Below are 17,740 nucleotides of genomic sequence, written 5' to 3' on the forward strand. Positions count from 1 at the left end.
CTGGTCCAAGTCTCCAGGATGAGGAGGGTTTCGAATGGCTGTCAGGGGGGCGGCCCCTTACCATCGCCTGTACCCTCTTCACTGTAGTGATGAGGCCAGGATGACTCCCCCGTGCCCTCACCAGCAGCAGCAGCGCAGGCAGCAATCCAGACAGGCCTTCCGACTGGCCGCGTCTGCAGGCCCCTTCCTTTGAGAGCAAGGGGAGGTTGGAACTCAGTTCTGGAGTTTGGAGCTTGGGCTCTGGCTGCTCCTCATTCGTCAGGTTTCACTGGGATGCCCCACAGCCCAGGGAAGTCACCTTCGCAGCTGGACAGTGGTTCGTTCCCTCTGTGCTCCACAGCCCCAAGTGTCTCCCTGATGACGCCTGTCACCGCGTTTTAATGAACTGATTGACTTGACTTGGCCCACGTGACTGTGAGCTCCCTGACGACAGGGCCAGTGGTCACTGCTGTGTATCCCCAGTGAGGAGAACGGAGCTTTGCACAAAGCAGGAGCTTTGAGTAAACCCACCGGCTTTACGATTCGGTGGCTTTTTGGATCTTGGAATGCTACAGTGTACAGCAGTTGAGGGGGGAGGGTAGGTGGAGATCGGGTCTGAACCTGGTATACTCCTTAGGGCAGCATCTGCCTCCTTGGGTTGTCTGGGCCCATCTCTGACTTAACGGGGACTGCCCTCCCAAAGCTGACAGGAGCAACCTTTTTTCTTTCCTAACATTTGTATACTGATTTTTCACTTAGCATTACCGTGTTCCAAAGGAGCAACCCTTTTTGCTCTGTAGCCCAATTCCTTCCCTGTCCCCTGTCTCAGGACAGACTTTGGGTTCAGCTGAGAGCCAACTTTTTTGTTGTTGTTTGTTTAAAGATTTGGTTGCTTTTAGAGAGAGGGGAAGGGAGAGAGTGAGAAAAAACATCAATGTGCAAGAGATACATCAATTGGTTTGCCTCTTGCAAGCCCCCAACTGGGAACCTGGCCCACAACCCAGGCGTGTGTCCTGACTGGGAATTGAACCCCAGCCTTTTGGTTTGCAGGCCAGTGCACAATCCACTGAGCCACACCAGCCAGGGTCAGAGAGCCAACTTTTCCCTCTCCAGGTGGGCCCTGAAAAAAAAGAGGACTGAGAATCCACCCCCAGGGTTTACAGGGGCTGTGCCTAGGCATCAGCCCTGAAAAGGGGAGGATAAGGCAGCACTGTGGCAGGGAAGAGGCCTGGTAGTCTGGTCCCTCCTGGCCTGTCCAAAGCCACCGAGGCTTCCTGCCACGACGGAGCTCATGAAAGGTCTAGGGTGACTTGCATTTCTCAGAGCTCGGTGCAGACTCCTCTGTAACTTTAGACGGGCAGGGAGCAGGAGGGCCACGCCTGGAGCTTTAGATTGGGAACATGCCTAGCACCTCCCTAGGTCAAGCTGTACACCCACTTTCTCATCTGATCTACAACCTCATTTGCAGCTGAGAAAACCGAGGCACAGAAAGCTGTCTCTCTTCGGGCCACCTGGCTGCTGGGGAGGTCTGGAGAGCAGTGTTAGAACCTGGGCTCCGAGGTCAGAGCTGCCACCTACGAGGTCTGAGGCTGGCACGAAACCACACTTCTGGGCTTCAGTTTCCTTCTAGGACTCCGGTGTAATAAAGGTGGTAATGACTGTGACTTCAGCAGGACTTGGAGAATCCTGGCCACCTACATCTTCCCCACCCCCAGAGCACCTCCTGACACATTTGGCTTCCATTTGATGCAGTCTCTGACCCCAAAGTCAAGTCAATAAAACAAACAAGAACCAACATGCCATTAACAAACAAAAACTGCAACATTTAATTTTTTCCCCCCAAATCAAGACACTGACACTAGGCTGATTTCCCTTTACAATGTTATTTTCTACAGTAGAAGCTGGGACAGAGATACAAACACAGCCCACTGAATCAGGGTGTGGTGGTGGCAACATTCTGTTAGAAAAGAGGGTAATTAAAAAAACAACAACAAAAAAAGACCTCCCCACCCTCCCATCTCCCTGCTCACCCCCCTGGAGAGGAGACTGTGGACATTCTCCATCCTGGCAGATCATGCCATGTGGTCAGTTTGTGGGGTGACCAGAAGAAAAAATAACCTAAAAATATTGTAGAGCTTTATTTATTTTCTTTAAATCTCCTAGTAAAAACGTTAAACTGTCTTCCAAGATTCTGAACTGACATTGCATAGACCGATTCCTTTCCAAAAATATCTCTAATATATTCCTCTCTATGTCTCTCTATATAGAATTTGTAAGTCCAGGAGCAGTGGGCACCTCATGGGGATTCACTGAGCTTGAGTGGACCGGAGGGCCCCCACAAGGGGACGAGGCCAGGGCGCCAGGCCTCCAGCCCCAGCCAGCATTAATTTGGTTATGGCCAAATCCTCAGTTCGTCCAATGACCTGGCATAGGAGGATGTGGCAGGCTGTCTCCAGGGGTGACTAAGTTCAGACCTCATCTAGAGTGGGGCTGGGGTTCCTACTTTGGGGGAATCTCCCCAACAGCACCAAAGCCAGCTGTTTTATGCCTAATGCCCCAGAATTTTTAATCAGACACCAAATATACCTTGAATGCACCTTCCCACTGAGCTGAGGTCATGCAGACACAGGGGGGAGGGTGGTTACCCCCCACCCCTATCTTCTAGGAGTCGATTCACCTGGAGACAGTGCAGCCAGTCCCCTTTTAAAGTGCCAGGTGTCTACAGGACAGGAGGGGACCCACAGAGCTGACCAGAGCAAAGCAAATGCTCCATCCTGCCTCGGAAGGCACCTCCTAACATTCATTTTCTAAAGGAGTTAGGTGATTAAAAACAACAAAATCCTAGCAATGCTCTGGTCCCGATGCTGGGAGGTTCTAAGACCAAGACTCCAACTCTTGCCAGCTGGGGCAGAAGGGCAAGGGGCCCTCCCAGCCTGGGGAGGACACTCTCACCCCCACCCCTAGCAGAGAGAGAACTAGTATGCTGGCCCTCCATCCAGATCCCCAGCCCTGCTGGGGACCCAGTCAGAAGGTAGGGCAGAGAACAGAACTACCTCCCCTCACCTGGGGGAGGAACAAATGTCAAACTGTGAACCCTACAAAAAAGAAAAGAAAAAGAAAAAAGGAGGAAGAAAAGAAAAGAAAAAAGAAGAAAAACGTATAGGGCTAAGTAAACACCAGCCTGCTGGGTTTATACAAAAATGAATGAAATTGAGAGCGGCAGGGGAGACTGTCCAGAGACTGGCCGGCAGCCAGCACCTACCTTCAAGCAAGTGGTGAGGACGTGGAGGAAAGTGCTCAGAGTGGGGGCTCTAGTGAGGGGCAGGCGCAGGGCCACACTGCTCCCTGCTGGAACCCCCCCCCCTTAAGGGACCCCACCCAGCCCTTGCCCAGAGAGGGGGATGCTTTCTGAGGAGGGCTGAGGCTTCTCTGGCCAGGAAGCCAGATCCAGCTGGTCCACTCACAGCCCCCCTGCCCCTGCAGAGGTGGCAGGGAAAGGGGGCGGCGCTGGCCCCGCCCAGCCAGCCAGGCCCCTGACCCCCAAGGGCTTGCGAGGCACCTTTCTGGCTTCCTATAAGAAACCAGCTGCTCAGGTCCCGGCCCTGGGCAGAGGGGAGCAACCATCAAAGCTCAGACCTTTCTCAGCATGGGTCTCGGGCCTGAGCTGCAGCTCACTGCAGGGAGGAGCGGGAGTGCCCCGTGCCAGCCGGGCGGCTAAAGCTGGGCCGCTGACCGCACAGCAGGCGGCGCCCAGAATCCTGCGGGAGGGATCAGAGCAAGGGCAGGCAAGGGCCAGTGCGGCTGTGCTGGACACAAGCGTGTGCAAAGTGCAGGCTGCCGGGGCAGCGGGAGAACATTCTTTGGGGGAGGGAGTCTCAATCTGGAGTGTGGGTGGGGTCTGAGGTCTTGGCTCCCAGGAGAAGGCCGCCAGCAGGTCCCCCAGGGCGCAGGGAAGGGACAGCTGAAGCACTAAGCAGTCAGAGGGCCACAGTGGCAGGATTCTGGGGGTGAACAGGCCGCTGAGGGCAAGGGGGCAATGGAACACAGCCCTGCCAGGGCATGGTTGAACCGGTGCTCCTGGAGTGAGCAGGGGACAGGACAAGAGGCCCTCGGCCGTGAGCAGCTCCGCGCGTGTGGGATCTGCTGCCTGTTCTCATCGAGGGACCAGGGCAGTCACCAGCAGGGCATCCTGGCGATCTTTGTCTTGCCCACCTACTTCACGGGCCCATGTGTCCTGCCCTCTAGTGGTTCAGACAAGAATATTCACAGTGGTGCCCAGGCCCCGGCAGGCCAGGAGGGTCCCAGCATGGACGGGAGGACAGTGGAATGATGCTTTGGGGCAGGATTGCGGCTGGAGCGCACGGAGGAGGCACAGATGAGATGCGGCGTGGATGGTGATCCGAAGGGGAAGGTCCCTCGTGGAATGACACGGGTCTGGACACCCGCAGAGGCAGGGCCTTTCTCCAGCCTGGACACCCGCTCCTCAGTGGCTTTCAATGACGACTGGCTCGTAGACTCCAGAGGAGACCCTGCGGGGAGACACAGGTCAGCTCCTCTTCCTCAACGCTGCTCTGGGCCAGGCTCTTGGAAGTGCCATACTTCACAAGCAGGCACTTACAATTGGCCCCATTTTGCAAAGGGGGCTCAGAGAAGTCAAGTCACTTGTTTCGGAGAGAAGCATACAGTATTCACAAACCTTCGCAGAGGTCCCTGTTTTCGCTCTGTCCACCTCATGGGGGCAGCCCAGGAGGCCACGAGGAGATGGCAGGTGCAATTCCATGCCTTGCCAGCAGGGGTCAGAAGAGCGGCACCAAAGGGCAGGCCTGGGGCCAGCTCGCCCTGCATGTTAAACCGGGCACTTTCCTGCCCTGCCCACAGGAACATGGGGGAAAGCCTTCTGCACAACCGCACACGTGGGAAGCTCCTTCACCCACTCATACATTCGGTGAGCCAGGCACATGGTGAAACACGAAATAAATGATTGAGAGGGCACTGGCGTTTTATAAACTAGAGCTCAAGCCCAAGTGTGATCCTACCAGCCCCTCATCTGTGACATGTCATGAGGGCAGAAAACTGTGTTGCTTACTGTTTTATGCCCAGCACCTCAACCACTGCTCAATAAATACCTGTCCAATAAACAGGTCATCATCATCATTTGTAAGGGGTTCCCAGATCTAGGAGGAAGGGAAAGTCGGGTCCGAAAGAAAGCTTATTAAGCCCCTGCTCTGTGCCATGCCCTGTGCTAGGCACTTTCTAAGGTTACCTCTGGAACCCTCAAAACAAACCTGGGAGCACTGTCCCAGGTTTCTAGATGAGATGTGATCCACATCGTTTGAGAGAAGGGGAAACTGAGGCTCAGAGAAAAGTGACTGGCCCCAGGTCACCCTGTGGTGACAAGAGGGGGCATTCCAAGCCACGTCAGCAGGCTTCAGACACCTTGCTCTCAGCACCACGCCTCCCATGGCCTCCCTAACCACCCACCGCTGACCCTTCACCCCTACCTGTTGGCCAGCTGGATGCCACTCAGCGTGGTGGAGCCATCGCGGCTCACGAACAGCCGGAGGTTGCTGTCTGTGGGGACACGGGGGAGGGTGCAGGCTGAGCAGGGCGGGAGCCCCGGGAGCTGGCGGCACCGTCCCCCCAGCCCGCCCGGCGTGGGCAGCTCACCCTCAGTGTTGCTGCCGTCTGTGAAGTCCTGGCTCTGCATGATCTTCTCCACGATGTCGTCTGCGTCAATCCGCGTGTCATCCACCCACGTCGGGTGGCTCTCCACCGAGTCCTTCTTCCGCCTGGAGTAGAGCGGGCAGAACACAACAGTCCAGGTTGTGACGGGCACAGTGACGGCAACAGCGAGCCCCTGCTGGCGCAGGAGGCTAAGTGCCCGCGAGAGCTGCTCAGGCTGTATTCGCTTAACCCGCACGGAGCCCTACTCTGCAGGTGCCATTGTCACCTGTCTTAGGGACGAGGACACGGAGGCTCTGAAAGGCCACACGGCGCATAGGCAGGGGACCCCAGGTCCCTACATCATACACAGCAACCACTAACTGAGCACGTGCCCTCCAGTTAGGCTGGGGCTACGCCCCTCAGAAACACCAACTGGCTGAATCATCACCATCCAACTGGGAGGCAGGGACCCTACCGTCTCCTGTTACAGGTACAGCAGCAAAGGTTTAAGAGCCACTGGGAGGGGTCTGTTCTCCACAGCGCTGAGCAGTGATACTCACCGAAATGAGCGGTCAGACAGAAGCGGGGGCCGGGGTGGCCGAGGTGGCTTCTCAGGAGGCCGGTGCTCACGCTCGCCGGACTCGGGGCCCTCCACCGTCATGCTGAGGCCCCCGGAGGCACTGCTGCTGGTGGATGTGTTGCGGCGGTGCGTCAGGTCCGAGAGGCTGGAGGAGCGTGAGTGCTCCGTGCTGTAGCCTGGTGGGCGGGTGGGCACGGCCCATTAGGAGGCCGCTGGGGACTATGGAAGGCCAAGGGCACTGGGCCAGGTGGGCACTCACCGGAGATCTTGGACTGCTGGCTGGCGTAGCTGGAGTTGCGGGAGTGGCCAGAGTGGAACACCTCCTCGGGGCTGGACAGGTTCTGGTCTGTCTCCTCCGGCAGCCCTGGAAGGCAGGGGGAGGGCACGGGTTACCAGTGAGGCCGTCTTCTCACTCAAGTCTGACAGGGAGTGAGATGGGAGGACACTATGTATTTCCATTTTTAAAAAAAAGATTTTATTTTTTAGAGAGAGGGGAAGGGAGGGAGAAAGAGAGGGAGAGAAACATCAATGTGTGGTTGCCCCACACGTGCCCCCAGCTGGAGACCTGGCCCACAGCCCAGGCACGTGCCTTGACAGGGAATAGCACCGGTGCTCAATCCACTGAGCCACACCAACCAGGGCTGTATGTCCATTTCACAGACTGAAAAACTGAGGTTCGTAGGAGCAGCAATGTGCTCTAAGCCACAGCTTACCATCTGAACCCAAGGCATTCATTCTACAAATATCTATCAGGGACCTCCTCCTTGCAGGGCGCTCTACTGGGCGCTATGAACAGCAGACAAGGTGTCACAGGCCCCTGGGGAGGATGAATGTTGAACAAATCGTGACCCACGGTGAACCCCAACTGCAGTGAGTGGTGCAGAGCAGGGAGCAGTGAGGGTGGGGGTCTGACCCAGTCTGAGATCAGGGGAGGCTTCTCTGAGGCAGGGGCCTTAATGCAAGACCTCCAGGAAGCATGGGGCGTGGGGAGCAAGCCAGGTAAGGCATCAGGAAAAGGGCCTTCTGAGGGCCCAGCCAAGGCAAAGGCCCTGAGGCCTGAATGAGCTTGAGTCAGTGCAGCTGGAATACAGCAAAGGAAGGGTGAGGGACACTGGCCAACAGCCCTGCCCCACGTCACCCGAAAGCTCAGCTTCTAAACTAACATCCCAGCACTCCCCAACAGGAGGTGCGGGGGAGCCAGGCAGGTCACCCAGGGCTCCCTGGGTACCCACCCATTAGGCCTCCCGTGGTCAACACAGGAAGCAGGGGCTCACCCATCCCCTTTGTAGAGATTAGTATCCAGGCCTACCTGTGTCCCCACCCAAAGTCAGGTGGCTTTTTAAGTCCCAAACAGGCTGTCTGCAGAGGCAGGTAGTGGGTGCAGAAAACCAGCTACAGGGGCATTTGGGGCTCGCCACCCACACTGCCTGGGAGAGGTACCTCTGCTACTTTACACAAAGGCATCATCTGTGCTGGGATCTCCTGGCCCCCAGGTCTCTCTTCTGGAGGCTCCCACCCTGAGGCTGGAGAAAGTAATGGTGCTGAGCAGTCCCTTCCCGAGCGCAGCCGCCCGGCTGAGGCAGGCAAGAATCCTAGCTCTCTGCTTTGGGTCTCACCTGGCTGGGTCTCCAGGAAAAACAGGAGTGGAGGAAAGTTCCCAGCCCTCGGGGGCAGAATCACCCAGCAAACATCTGCTGAGCCATCGGCCCTGTGCCTTAATTGCTCTTGTGACACAAATTAGAGCCACCTCGTGCCACCTTGCTCACTAATCATCTGGGGGGGCAGGGGCTGAGGCCCTCCTTCACCCTGCACAGCACCGGATATGGGGTTCAGGGCGAGCCAGAGCCTCCTCTCCTGGTGGCACCCCCCCTTCCTCAGTGCCATGCCATCTCCTCTGGGGATGCGGGCTTGTCTGAAATTTTTAAAATATTTTATTTATTTTTAGGGAGAGGGGAAGGGAGGAAGAGAAACATTAATGCATGAGAGAAATCAAACAGTTGCCTCTGGCACAACCCCAATAGGCACCTGGCCCGCTACCCAGGCATGTGTCCTGACTGGGAATCGAACCAGTAACCCTTGCTTTGTGGGACGATGCCCAACTCACTGAACCCCACCACTCAGGGTTCATCTGAATTTTTTAATAACATTTGTAATAATGACAGTTTAATAGAAACATACATAGAATACATACTCTGCACAGGTGAGGCCTGCATGTTTGCCCAGTTTACCCCCAAAGCAACCCAGGACGTGGTTACTACTGCTGATCCCATTTTACAGGAGGCTACTGAGGCCCAAGAGGTGAAATGGCCAGTCAAGGTCATGTCGCAAGTGGCAGAGCAAGAGCTCACAGCACACATCCCTCTGCCAGGAATACAGTGCCCCGCACCCCAGATTCAGCTCAAATGCTACCACTTCAGGGAGACGTGCCTGGCCCCAGACAGACACCTCTGTGTCTCTCTCACAGCTCTTGTCACTCCTTAGGAGGACATGCGTTTGACTTATTCATTGCCTCATTGACGCCTGCCCGTCACCTGCTAGACCGGGAGGGCCATGAGGCCAGGGGCACCACATCGGCCTCAGTCCGGGCACCGCGCCGTGCCTGGCACTTGGGAGCAGCGTGGACAATGTCACCTAATGGAAGGACGGACAGTGCAAGCAGCATCCTACCACCTCGCTCTTCTCAGCTAGCGTTTCCCCTGAGACACCTTGGAGGTAAAAGGGGAGAGCCAGGGGGTGGGATGCGCAGGGAACGGTACCTGAGCTGAGAATGGTGGGCCGGGCCTTGGGGGGCCGGGACCCCGTCAGGGAGTTGGTGCTGCTGCTACTGCTGCTGGTCCCACCACCCTTACAGGTCAGCTGCAGGGAGGAATCCTGGCCTGGGATGGAGATGGACTTGGCAGTGGACGGCGGCCTTGGGAGGACAGAGAGGTGTGATGGCAGGGCCCCAGCATCGGGGTAAACAGCTGAAGGAAGACAAAGAAGCCCCCACCCCTCTGGCAGCCTGCACCCACACTCACGTCTTGAAGCAGGGGTCTCCAGAGAGCAGGAACATCCCAATGGTGACCTGCGGGACAAGGTGAAGTCAGCCACACCACGTCCACTCCCTCAGCCCAGGTGCCTGGACTCCCGCAGCCGCCCTGCTCGGGCTTCGGACGGGGCTTGGAATCCGACCCTCCACCTCTGCGCCCTGACGGCCCTGCAGAAGCTGCCAAACCTCACTGAGCCGCAGTTTCCTCGTGCAGAAGACAGGACGGATCCTGACACCCGCCTCGCGGGAGAGCGGAGAGAATGCGGCGAGCCAAGGCTTTGCTTGGCTTAGCACCTGGCTCGGCGCGACGGAGCGGCAGAAGCCAGCTGTGATTATCTTAAAACTACAGCGAGCCTGTGAGCCCTCGCCGTAGGGCCCACGCAGTCTCTCCATTTGCAGGGCCTGGGGCTCCGAGCAGGCATGGGGGCGCGAACTCGCCATGGCAGAGGGAAGGAGGCTCCGGGAGTCTGTCTGGTGAGGAGGGGGTTCACCGAGCCTAACGCTGGGGGAGGGGGGCGCTCACACAGTACAACGCAGAGGACAGCGGCTTAGCGAAATTTTCTTGAATCCAGTAAAGCAAAAACCCACTAGAAACTTAACAACTGAACATCCACCTGGGCAAAGACTGTGGCGATGGCCCAAATGAGGCAATGTCTGCGTCCCCAAATCTAGGCTGAGATGGCACGACAGGTGGAGAAGAGGTGCTCAGACTCCAGCCACCACCAACAAAAAGGAGACCACTGTGTTGAGGCTTTCTTTTCTACGGATTACTATTCTTTTGGCCATGAGAGCAGCCTACAAAGGAGGTCATGGTCCCAGGCTGTAGAGGGAACTGAGACCCAGAATCGGAGGAAGTGACTGCCCAAGGCCCTGTAGACAGGATGTGGCCTTGAAGCTGAGGCCACCTGCCCCTCAGGTTGAGGAGCCTTGATCTGGCCTGAGGTGTATGGGGCCACTGGGGCAGGGGTGACGGGTCCCAGCTCCTACCACAACTAGCCTATACCTTTTCAGGTACGACCGATTCGCCCTGCAAAGGGTCTGGGAGACCCCAGAGCCTCTGCCCCAGCACAACCTGCTGCCACTGGGTCAGCTGGCAGAGGTGCCGTTAGGACAAGACTGTTTTCTCAGCCAGGTGGAAGGGAAGACAAGGAAGAGAGGTGTGCAGGTGGCAGATGCCCAGATCTCTCTGTCCCAAGAGGCCAAGGAGGCAGCTGCCTTGGGGGGGCGGGAGCTGCCCCAGACACCAGAACCGTGACTGGGTTTTGGGAGCAGCCGCCCTCAGACTGCCCAGGGGAGGGGCGGCAGGTTCTTCTGGTCCCTGATGCTTTGCTGGAACCTCAGGCTGCCTCATATTCCACCGGGCCACGGTGCGGACCCGGACTGCAGTCTCAGGTGCCAGCTCTGCTGTGACCCCAGGCAGATGAGCTAACCTCTGTGCCGCAACTCTCTCCTGTGCAAAACTGGGACTAATAATAGACACCACACCCCATGGGGCTGCTGTCAGGCATCACGAGACAAGAGGTGGCAGCACTCAGCGAGGCTGATCTCACCAAACCCCTGATTATGGACGGGGAAACTGAGGCCAGGGGTGGGGCCAGGCCTGTGATGGTGCTTTCCTGACCCAGGGCCCACATCCTCCCAGGATCCCTCACTGCCTGTCTAGGGGGAAAACCTGTATTTTTAACAACCCTCCAGGGACTCTGATGAGGAGCAGGTCTGCCCCCGCCCCACGAGGAAAGGGGTAAAAGAGGCAGCAGGCCCCGGTACCTTGAGGATGGAGTTGTCCTGGCGGGTGTTCTTCGTGTCATAGCCCTCCAGCAGGCAGCAGCGCACGGTGGAGCCCGAGCCTGCAAACTCGGCCAGGTTCAAGTCGGCAAAGCCCAGCTGCGAGGGAGAGAGGAGGCTGTGGGAGGTTGCAGGGAGTGTGGGGGCAGGGCTGGCAGCACAAGAGTTAACGTGGCAGAGGCGGAGGGACAGCCCAGGCTGACTGTTGCATAACCGGCACTCAAGGACAGAGGCCCAGGCTGCCGGCTTGGGTTGGAGGCTCTAATGTGGCAGAGCCAGGAGCTCACATCCCTGAGGCGCACAAAGCGCCCTTTGTGCTGTGTCCCAGAGTGCACCGGGGCAGTGCCTGAGATGAAAGGACATTGTTGTCTGTGACACAGACATATTGTTCCCTGGGAAACAAGGCTGTGCTGTGGGAGCCGCCAGGACAGCGGGCAGGGGGGAGAAAAAGCCCGTGGGAACTTGGCGTTGGGATGGGTGGGTGGGGTGCACAAGAACCCCACACGGAACCCCACACGGAAGCTGGAGTGAGGGGCTGTTGGGCGGCCGGTGGTAATGCTCCTCAAATACAGAGAGAGACGGGATGGGGAAGGAAGTGGAGGAAGTGGGAGAACAGGGTCTACGAGCTAAGAAGGCATCTTAGATGGAAGCCATTGTGGCAGACTTGGACAGGCAACAGAGGTTAAGGTGAGCGGATGCTGGGGTTAGAGGCTTGGGCGACAACCAAACCAACCAGTGACGTTTACCGAGCACCTGCTGGGTGCAAGTCTCTATTGCAGACTTTGGCACATGGATGCCAGAACCAGGAATGCAGGTTCAAATCCCAGCCCTGCCATCAACTCAGTGACCCTCATTTTACAGACAAAGAAACTAAGGTTCAGAGAGAGGAAGTAACATGTGCAGGGCCCAGACAGTGTAATTGGCAGAACTAGGCCCAAAACTAGGCCTGAGCGGGGCAGATCTTGCCACCTCCTTGGGCCTCAGTTTCTTCTTCAACACTGCTGGGCCAGAGTGGATGTTTGATTGAAAGGAAGGAAAAAGCCTGGCAGGTCTGAAACATGCTAGGTGTTTGCCGGATGGAGGGAGGATGCTCCAGCTGTTTGCTGGTAGTTTCTTTCCTGGCTGGGCAGCTGTCCTCACCCACGTGAAGCAATGGGAGGGGAAATTTCCACTCCGATGGCACCCACCACAGGCCGGTTTTGGCCACCCTGACCTCTGCTCCAGACGAGGGACATGAGCGACTAGCCAGGGCAGAGCGCGAGGCCCAGAACACCGAGCTTCCTGAGCCCCGGCCGGTGGGAGGGAACACGCCCTGCACACGGGGCGAGGTGAGGCGAGGCATTTCCCCTGTAACCGACTAAGCCCACCCTTGCCACTGTGCCACCTCCCTGGGGGAGGCCCCACAGAGAAGGGGGTTCAAGGGCAGAACAGCCTTCTTCAAAGCCAGCAGTAACCCATCTTCTCCCACTCTTCCTGGTGGGAAAGGTTTGCGGTGAGGGGCTCAACTGTCCGTGGGTACAGGGAGACCCTGGCGATGACACAGACATGCAACAGCGGGGACAGGCTGAGTCACCCGTCCTCCAGCCGCTGTGAAAGGACATTTGTGATGACGTGAAAACCTGCCGTGATGTCCTGGTAAGAACGTGCCAAGCTGCTTTTGCGTCTCTCACGGTCGCCTTGTCTGTGTGACACAGGGGCTCATATAAGGTGCTCACTTTGCATTTCTCTAAGCCACCTGCGAACACTTTATTCACTGCTCAGCGTGTATGATATATTTCATACTTTTTTCTTAAAAGGTCTGGAAAGATCCTAACGAATCCCAAGGCTGGGGTTAGGGGAGGAGACCTGGGGAGCAAGGGGGTGGAAACTAACCTTTCTGCTCTATGAACGTCTGTACCATCTGTGACGCAGCAAGCGTGCTGTCTTTATGTGAAGTGCAAAGACGATCAATAAAGATAGTTCCAAAAAATAAATAATGTATCTCCTAGAGGGCCGAGTGTCTCTTGTTTGGGGCAGAGAGGGGGCTGGAAGGTCTGGGAGCTTCTCTGAGGCCAGTCCCGTTCCGCCCCAACCCACCCCACGGCACCTTTACACAGTTCCACTCACCTTGGAATAAGTCTTCCCACCTTTCAGCTCCTGCACAGGGAGACAGAGGCAAACAACAGGGTGACTAGGGAACCCAAGGGACCTCGTGTCTCCCTAATCCCCAGTCGCCCCCAAAATGTGACCGCCAGCGGAGGAGGACAAGAAAAGGGGCAGAGTAACTCCTCCATTTTCGCTGAGGGGGACAAGCCCGGGGATGGGCCTAAAGCCACCAGAGCAGAGGCCCCACACCCGTCCTTGGCCTTGGCCCTGGCCCTGAGCCCAGCCTCACCTTGCGAACCGACACCCGGAAGACGCAGGGCTCCAGCAGGCCGGTGGCCGGGCTGGCACTCATCTTACACACGAAGGTGAACCGCTTCCTCCACCGCACGCAGTTCTCCTGCACCTCCTCCCTGCAGGCCAGAGGGGACGGAGAGCACAAGCACGCAGGTCAAGGCCAAGGGAACAGATAAAGGTCAGGTTCACCCCTAGGGATGCAATGGTGGGGTGGGGGGTGGTGCGGGGAGGAAGGGGAGCTCTCGCTTTGTGTCCCAAAGGGACTGTACTGTCATAACGAGAATGTGCTTGTGTGTTGTAAAAACAAAAAATACGTAATAAAAAATGAAAAAACACAAGGCGGGTGAGGTCAGGCTGGGGCCTGCTGCCCCCACCTTCTGCTCCCAGCACTGTCTTCCCCGTCCCCTTGTTCTGTGACCTTGGGCAGCTCCTTCTGCGCCCATTACCTCCCACCAGCCAGGGGACCGCTGGCCATGTCAAGTGACCTTCACAGCGGTCTCCCCCGGCTGGACTGCCAGCCCATGTTACAGATGAAGAGATCAAGGCTAGGCAGGCTGCCTGGTACCAGCCGCCCAGGGAGCCGCTGGCCCTGAGCCCGGAGCTGCCTGGCTGCAGCGCCCTCCTCGCCCACTAGTAACAGCAGTAACAGCTAATGCCCCCACAGCGCTTCCCGTGCGCCTGGCCCCACTCAAAGCCTTTTGCAAACCCAGGCACCCCTGAAGCCTGCTCCCCGTGCCAGCAACCCAATGTCACACCAACCCTTCCAGTGGGGCAGTCACTACCATTAATCCAACCCCATGTCCGAAGAAACCGAACGCTGGGGCTCAGACCCTGGCCCCGAGGCCTACCGATGGCAGAACAGACCAGGGTCTTGAACCCAAGCAGCCTGGCTTCAGGTGCCACAGGCCTAACCCTCACCGCTCCAGGGCAAAACACTACTCAAGGCCCTCAGCGCTCCTAAAACTAACTGGGGGGCTGTCCTCCCAGCCCTCCGGGTTCCTCCTGAGCCTAGGGAGCGAGACCAGCACCCCCTTAAGAGGGAAGCGCTTTTGCACCCTGAGAGTGAGTGGGAGCTGGTGGGAGCAGCTCATCGGAGCCTCTCCCAGCTGCTGCGCAGGCCCTGGCAGGAGCTGGGGGTGGCGGCAGCATGTGTCAGGAGATGAGCTCTGCACCCCTGTGCGGCTCCCCGTCCCCCACAGCCCATCTGGCAGAACCGGTGCTCAGGAAGGGAGCGGCTGGCAGGAGAGACATTATCTCCAGCCTCATCCCACCTAACAGGAATGGCCGAGCGGTCAGCTGAGGAAGTGACCGCTCCGCGCCCCAGGCGGGGGTGCCGAGAGTGCAGGGTAATTGCCAGCCTGGGGCCCGGGGGTGGAGGATCGGCATAGGATGAGCGTCCCCTGCACCTGACTTGTTTGCTTCCCACTGTAACCTTGGAAGGTGGGCTCTATGCCACCTGCCTCTACAGCTGAGGGCACTGAGGCTACAAGAGACCGCCCCCGGTCACATCCCCAGTGACTGACAAAGCAGGACTCAAACCCAGGACCGCCCGACTGCAGAGGCAGAGCCATGAGCCATTGCCTTGGCTCACAGGCCATAGAGCCCGGAAAGCCTGGCAGGTGGAATGCACTGGGGTTGTGGGGCCAGCAGTGCCCTGCTATGCGCCTGGGGCACCACCCATGTCTCTGAGTGCCGAGCACGTGACAGGCACTGGGCACTGCAGGGGACTTACAGACCAACATTTGACAGTCACCCAGTGATGACTCAGTGTCACCAGGAGAGGGTGTGGGGAGGGGTGAGCTAGGGAAGGTGACTGGCTGCAGGAAGGTGACGTTCAAGCTCAGACCCAAATGAAGACTGGGGCGCAGCCAGTAGGGGAGACGGTTCCAGGCCGAGGGAACCGAGTGACTCCAGGCCTCCTTGGCTGCTGCAAGCCGCTGAGCAGAGCCTGTGTGGAGTTCCCTGCTGGCTCCCCAAGGCTTTGAGAACGTGACCAAGGCTTGTCCCGCGTCCTGCCAGGTCTGCGACAAGGGAGGACAGGAGTCAGGCCAGGCAGACCTGGGCTCACTGCCCTCGCTCTCTGCAGCTGGGGCTGGGGCTCAGCCACTCCAACCGCGTTAGTGAAACAGGTGCACCAGCCACACTCCTGGGCACCTGGGAGTACCCAGTGAGGGGAACCTCGCAAGGGCCTGGCCCGGGGAGGCCCATGAGATGTCTCACCTGATGAGGACACTAGGGATCTAGAGAGACTTAGTCACCAGAATGCTCCGATCTTGTAAGGAGGGTGAGCTCTAGCAACCTCCCCCAGCCACAAAACTGGGACAAACAGAAAAGGGCAGGGCTAGAGATGAAGGGAGGAAGGGAGAGTCCCCAGCCCCTGACCAACATGGGCAGGGGACATCAGGAAGCAGATGCCACAGGGGAAGCAGAAGCCCTGGGCTGGGGCATCAGCATGGCAGCTCCACTAATTCACGCATGCGTTCTTTCAAATAACTGAGCTCCAGCTGCGGGCCCGATCCTGTTCTGTGCATGGCGCTGCAGCAGTGCCCTGCGGGAGCAGAAAGAGGAGGGTCCGACAAATGAGAAAAATACGTGGCAGTAGAAAGGAAGAACTAAAACCATCTCTACTGGCAGATGACTTGGTCTGTACATGGAAAAGGCTAAGGAGTTCACTAGAAAACGGTTAGAACACAGAAGTTCAGCAAGGTTTCAGGATACAAGCTCAATAAACAAAAATTAACTATTTCTGCCTTCTAGCAAATTTCCACAGTGAAATGAAGACTAAAGACAATAAAATATGTAGGTATAAATTTAACAATAGAAGTATAAAACGTATACTCTGGAAAACTACAAACCATTGTTGAAAAAAGTCAAGATCTAAATAAATGGAAAGACATTTTGCAATCGTGGATCAAAAGATTTAATATTGTTTAGGTGACAATACTCCCAAACTGATTTAAAAATTCAGCACAATCACTATCAAAATCTCAGCTGGTTCCTTTGCAGAATTTTGACAAGTCAAACCCAAACTTTGGAACCTCAAAGGACCAGAATAGATAAAACAATCTAGAAAAAGTAGAACATAATTAAAGAATTCACGTCTTGATTGGAAAACTTTTACCAAGCAATGATAATCAAGACAGTATGGTTGTGGCATAAGGACAGACACATACATGAATCAATGGGATAGAATTGAAAGTTCAAAAATAAGCCTCCACATTTATGGTCAACCGATTTTCCAACAAGAGTGCCGGTAGGGAAAAGAACAGTCTTCTTCACAAAAGTTGCGGGGACAACTGGATATTCATATGCAAAAGGACAAACTGGGACCCATTTGTCGTACCACAGAAAATAATTAACTCAAAATGAATCAAAAATCTAAGTTTAAAAGCTAAAACTATAAAATCCTTAGAAGAAAACACAGGGGTAACCTCTTCGTGATATGGGATTAGGCAGCAGGTTCTTAGCTATGACATCAGAAGTACAAGTGACAAGATAAAAAAAACAGATATGTTGAACTTCATCAAAATTAAACGTGTTTGTGATTCAAAGAACATCATCAAGAAAGTGAAAAGACGCCCTAACCAGTGTGGCTCAGTGGGCTGGGCATCTTGCTGCAAACCGAAGAGTCGCCAGTTTGATTCCTGACCAAGCACACGCTGTGTATATGGACCAGGTCCCTGGTCGGGGCCGTGCGAGAGGCAACTGACCCATGTTCCTCTCCCACATCGATGTTTCTCTCCCTCTCTTTCTCCTTCCCTTTCCCTCTCTCTCAGAGTAAATAAATAAATAAATATAAACAAACAAATAAATAAAAAGGTGAAATGACAACCCACAGTATGAAGGAAAATATTTGCAAATCACATATATGATAAAAGACTTGTAGCTAGAATACATAAATAGCACAACTCAAGAAGAAGAAGACAAAAACCCAATTTAAACAATGGGCAAATGATCGGAACAGACATTTCTCCAAGGAAGATATACAAAGGGCCAATAAGCATGAAAAGACATTCAACATCGTTAGCTACCAGGGAAACACAAATCAAAACTATAATGAGCTACCACTTCCCACCCATTAGGATGGCTATAATCAAGACAGATAATAACAAGGGAAGTGTTAGTAAGAGTAAGGAATTGGAGCCCTCATACACTGCTGGTAGGAATGTAAAGTGGCGAAGCCACTTTGAAAAACAGTCTGGCAGTTCCTCAAAAGGTTAAATATAGAGTTACCAGATGATCCAGCTATTCCACTCCCAGGTGTCTCTCCAAGAGAAATGAAAACACCCGTCTACACAGAAACTCGCACACAAGTGTACACGGCA

At 55.8% G+C, this 17,740-nt stretch overlaps 1 protein-coding gene across 1 annotated transcript in view; it reads right to left on the reverse strand.

Annotated features, from left to right (window-relative positions):
* Window positions 1–4,133: 4,133 nt before the first annotated feature.
* The window catches only part of EEIG1 (estrogen-induced osteoclastogenesis regulator 1), a 31,094-nt gene continuing 17,487 nt past the window's right edge, over window positions 4,134–17,740 (reverse strand). Inside the window, exons 2-11 of the mRNA XM_090274784.1 lie at window positions 13,411–13,531; window positions 13,143–13,172; window positions 11,019–11,135; window positions 9,241–9,287; window positions 8,980–9,134; window positions 6,483–6,587; window positions 6,204–6,399; window positions 5,647–5,768; window positions 5,481–5,550; window positions 4,134–4,508 (exon numbers count right to left, since the gene is read on the reverse strand). Of these exons, the coding sequence (XP_090130910.1) occupies window positions 4,463–4,508; window positions 5,481–5,550; window positions 5,647–5,768; window positions 6,204–6,399; window positions 6,483–6,587; window positions 8,980–9,134; window positions 9,241–9,287; window positions 11,019–11,135; window positions 13,143–13,172; window positions 13,411–13,531 (1,009 nt within the window). The 3' untranslated portion in view covers window positions 4,134–4,462. The remainder of the gene's footprint in view (window positions 4,509–5,480; window positions 5,551–5,646; window positions 5,769–6,203; window positions 6,400–6,482; window positions 6,588–8,979; window positions 9,135–9,240; window positions 9,288–11,018; window positions 11,136–13,142; window positions 13,173–13,410; window positions 13,532–17,740) is intronic.

This window comes from Furipterus horrens, unplaced genomic scaffold (assembly GCF_987537825.1).
Source record: "Furipterus horrens unplaced genomic scaffold, mFurHor1.1.pri manual_scaffold_4, whole genome shotgun sequence".
NCBI classification, from domain to species: domain Eukaryota; kingdom Metazoa; phylum Chordata; class Mammalia; order Chiroptera; family Furipteridae; genus Furipterus; species Furipterus horrens.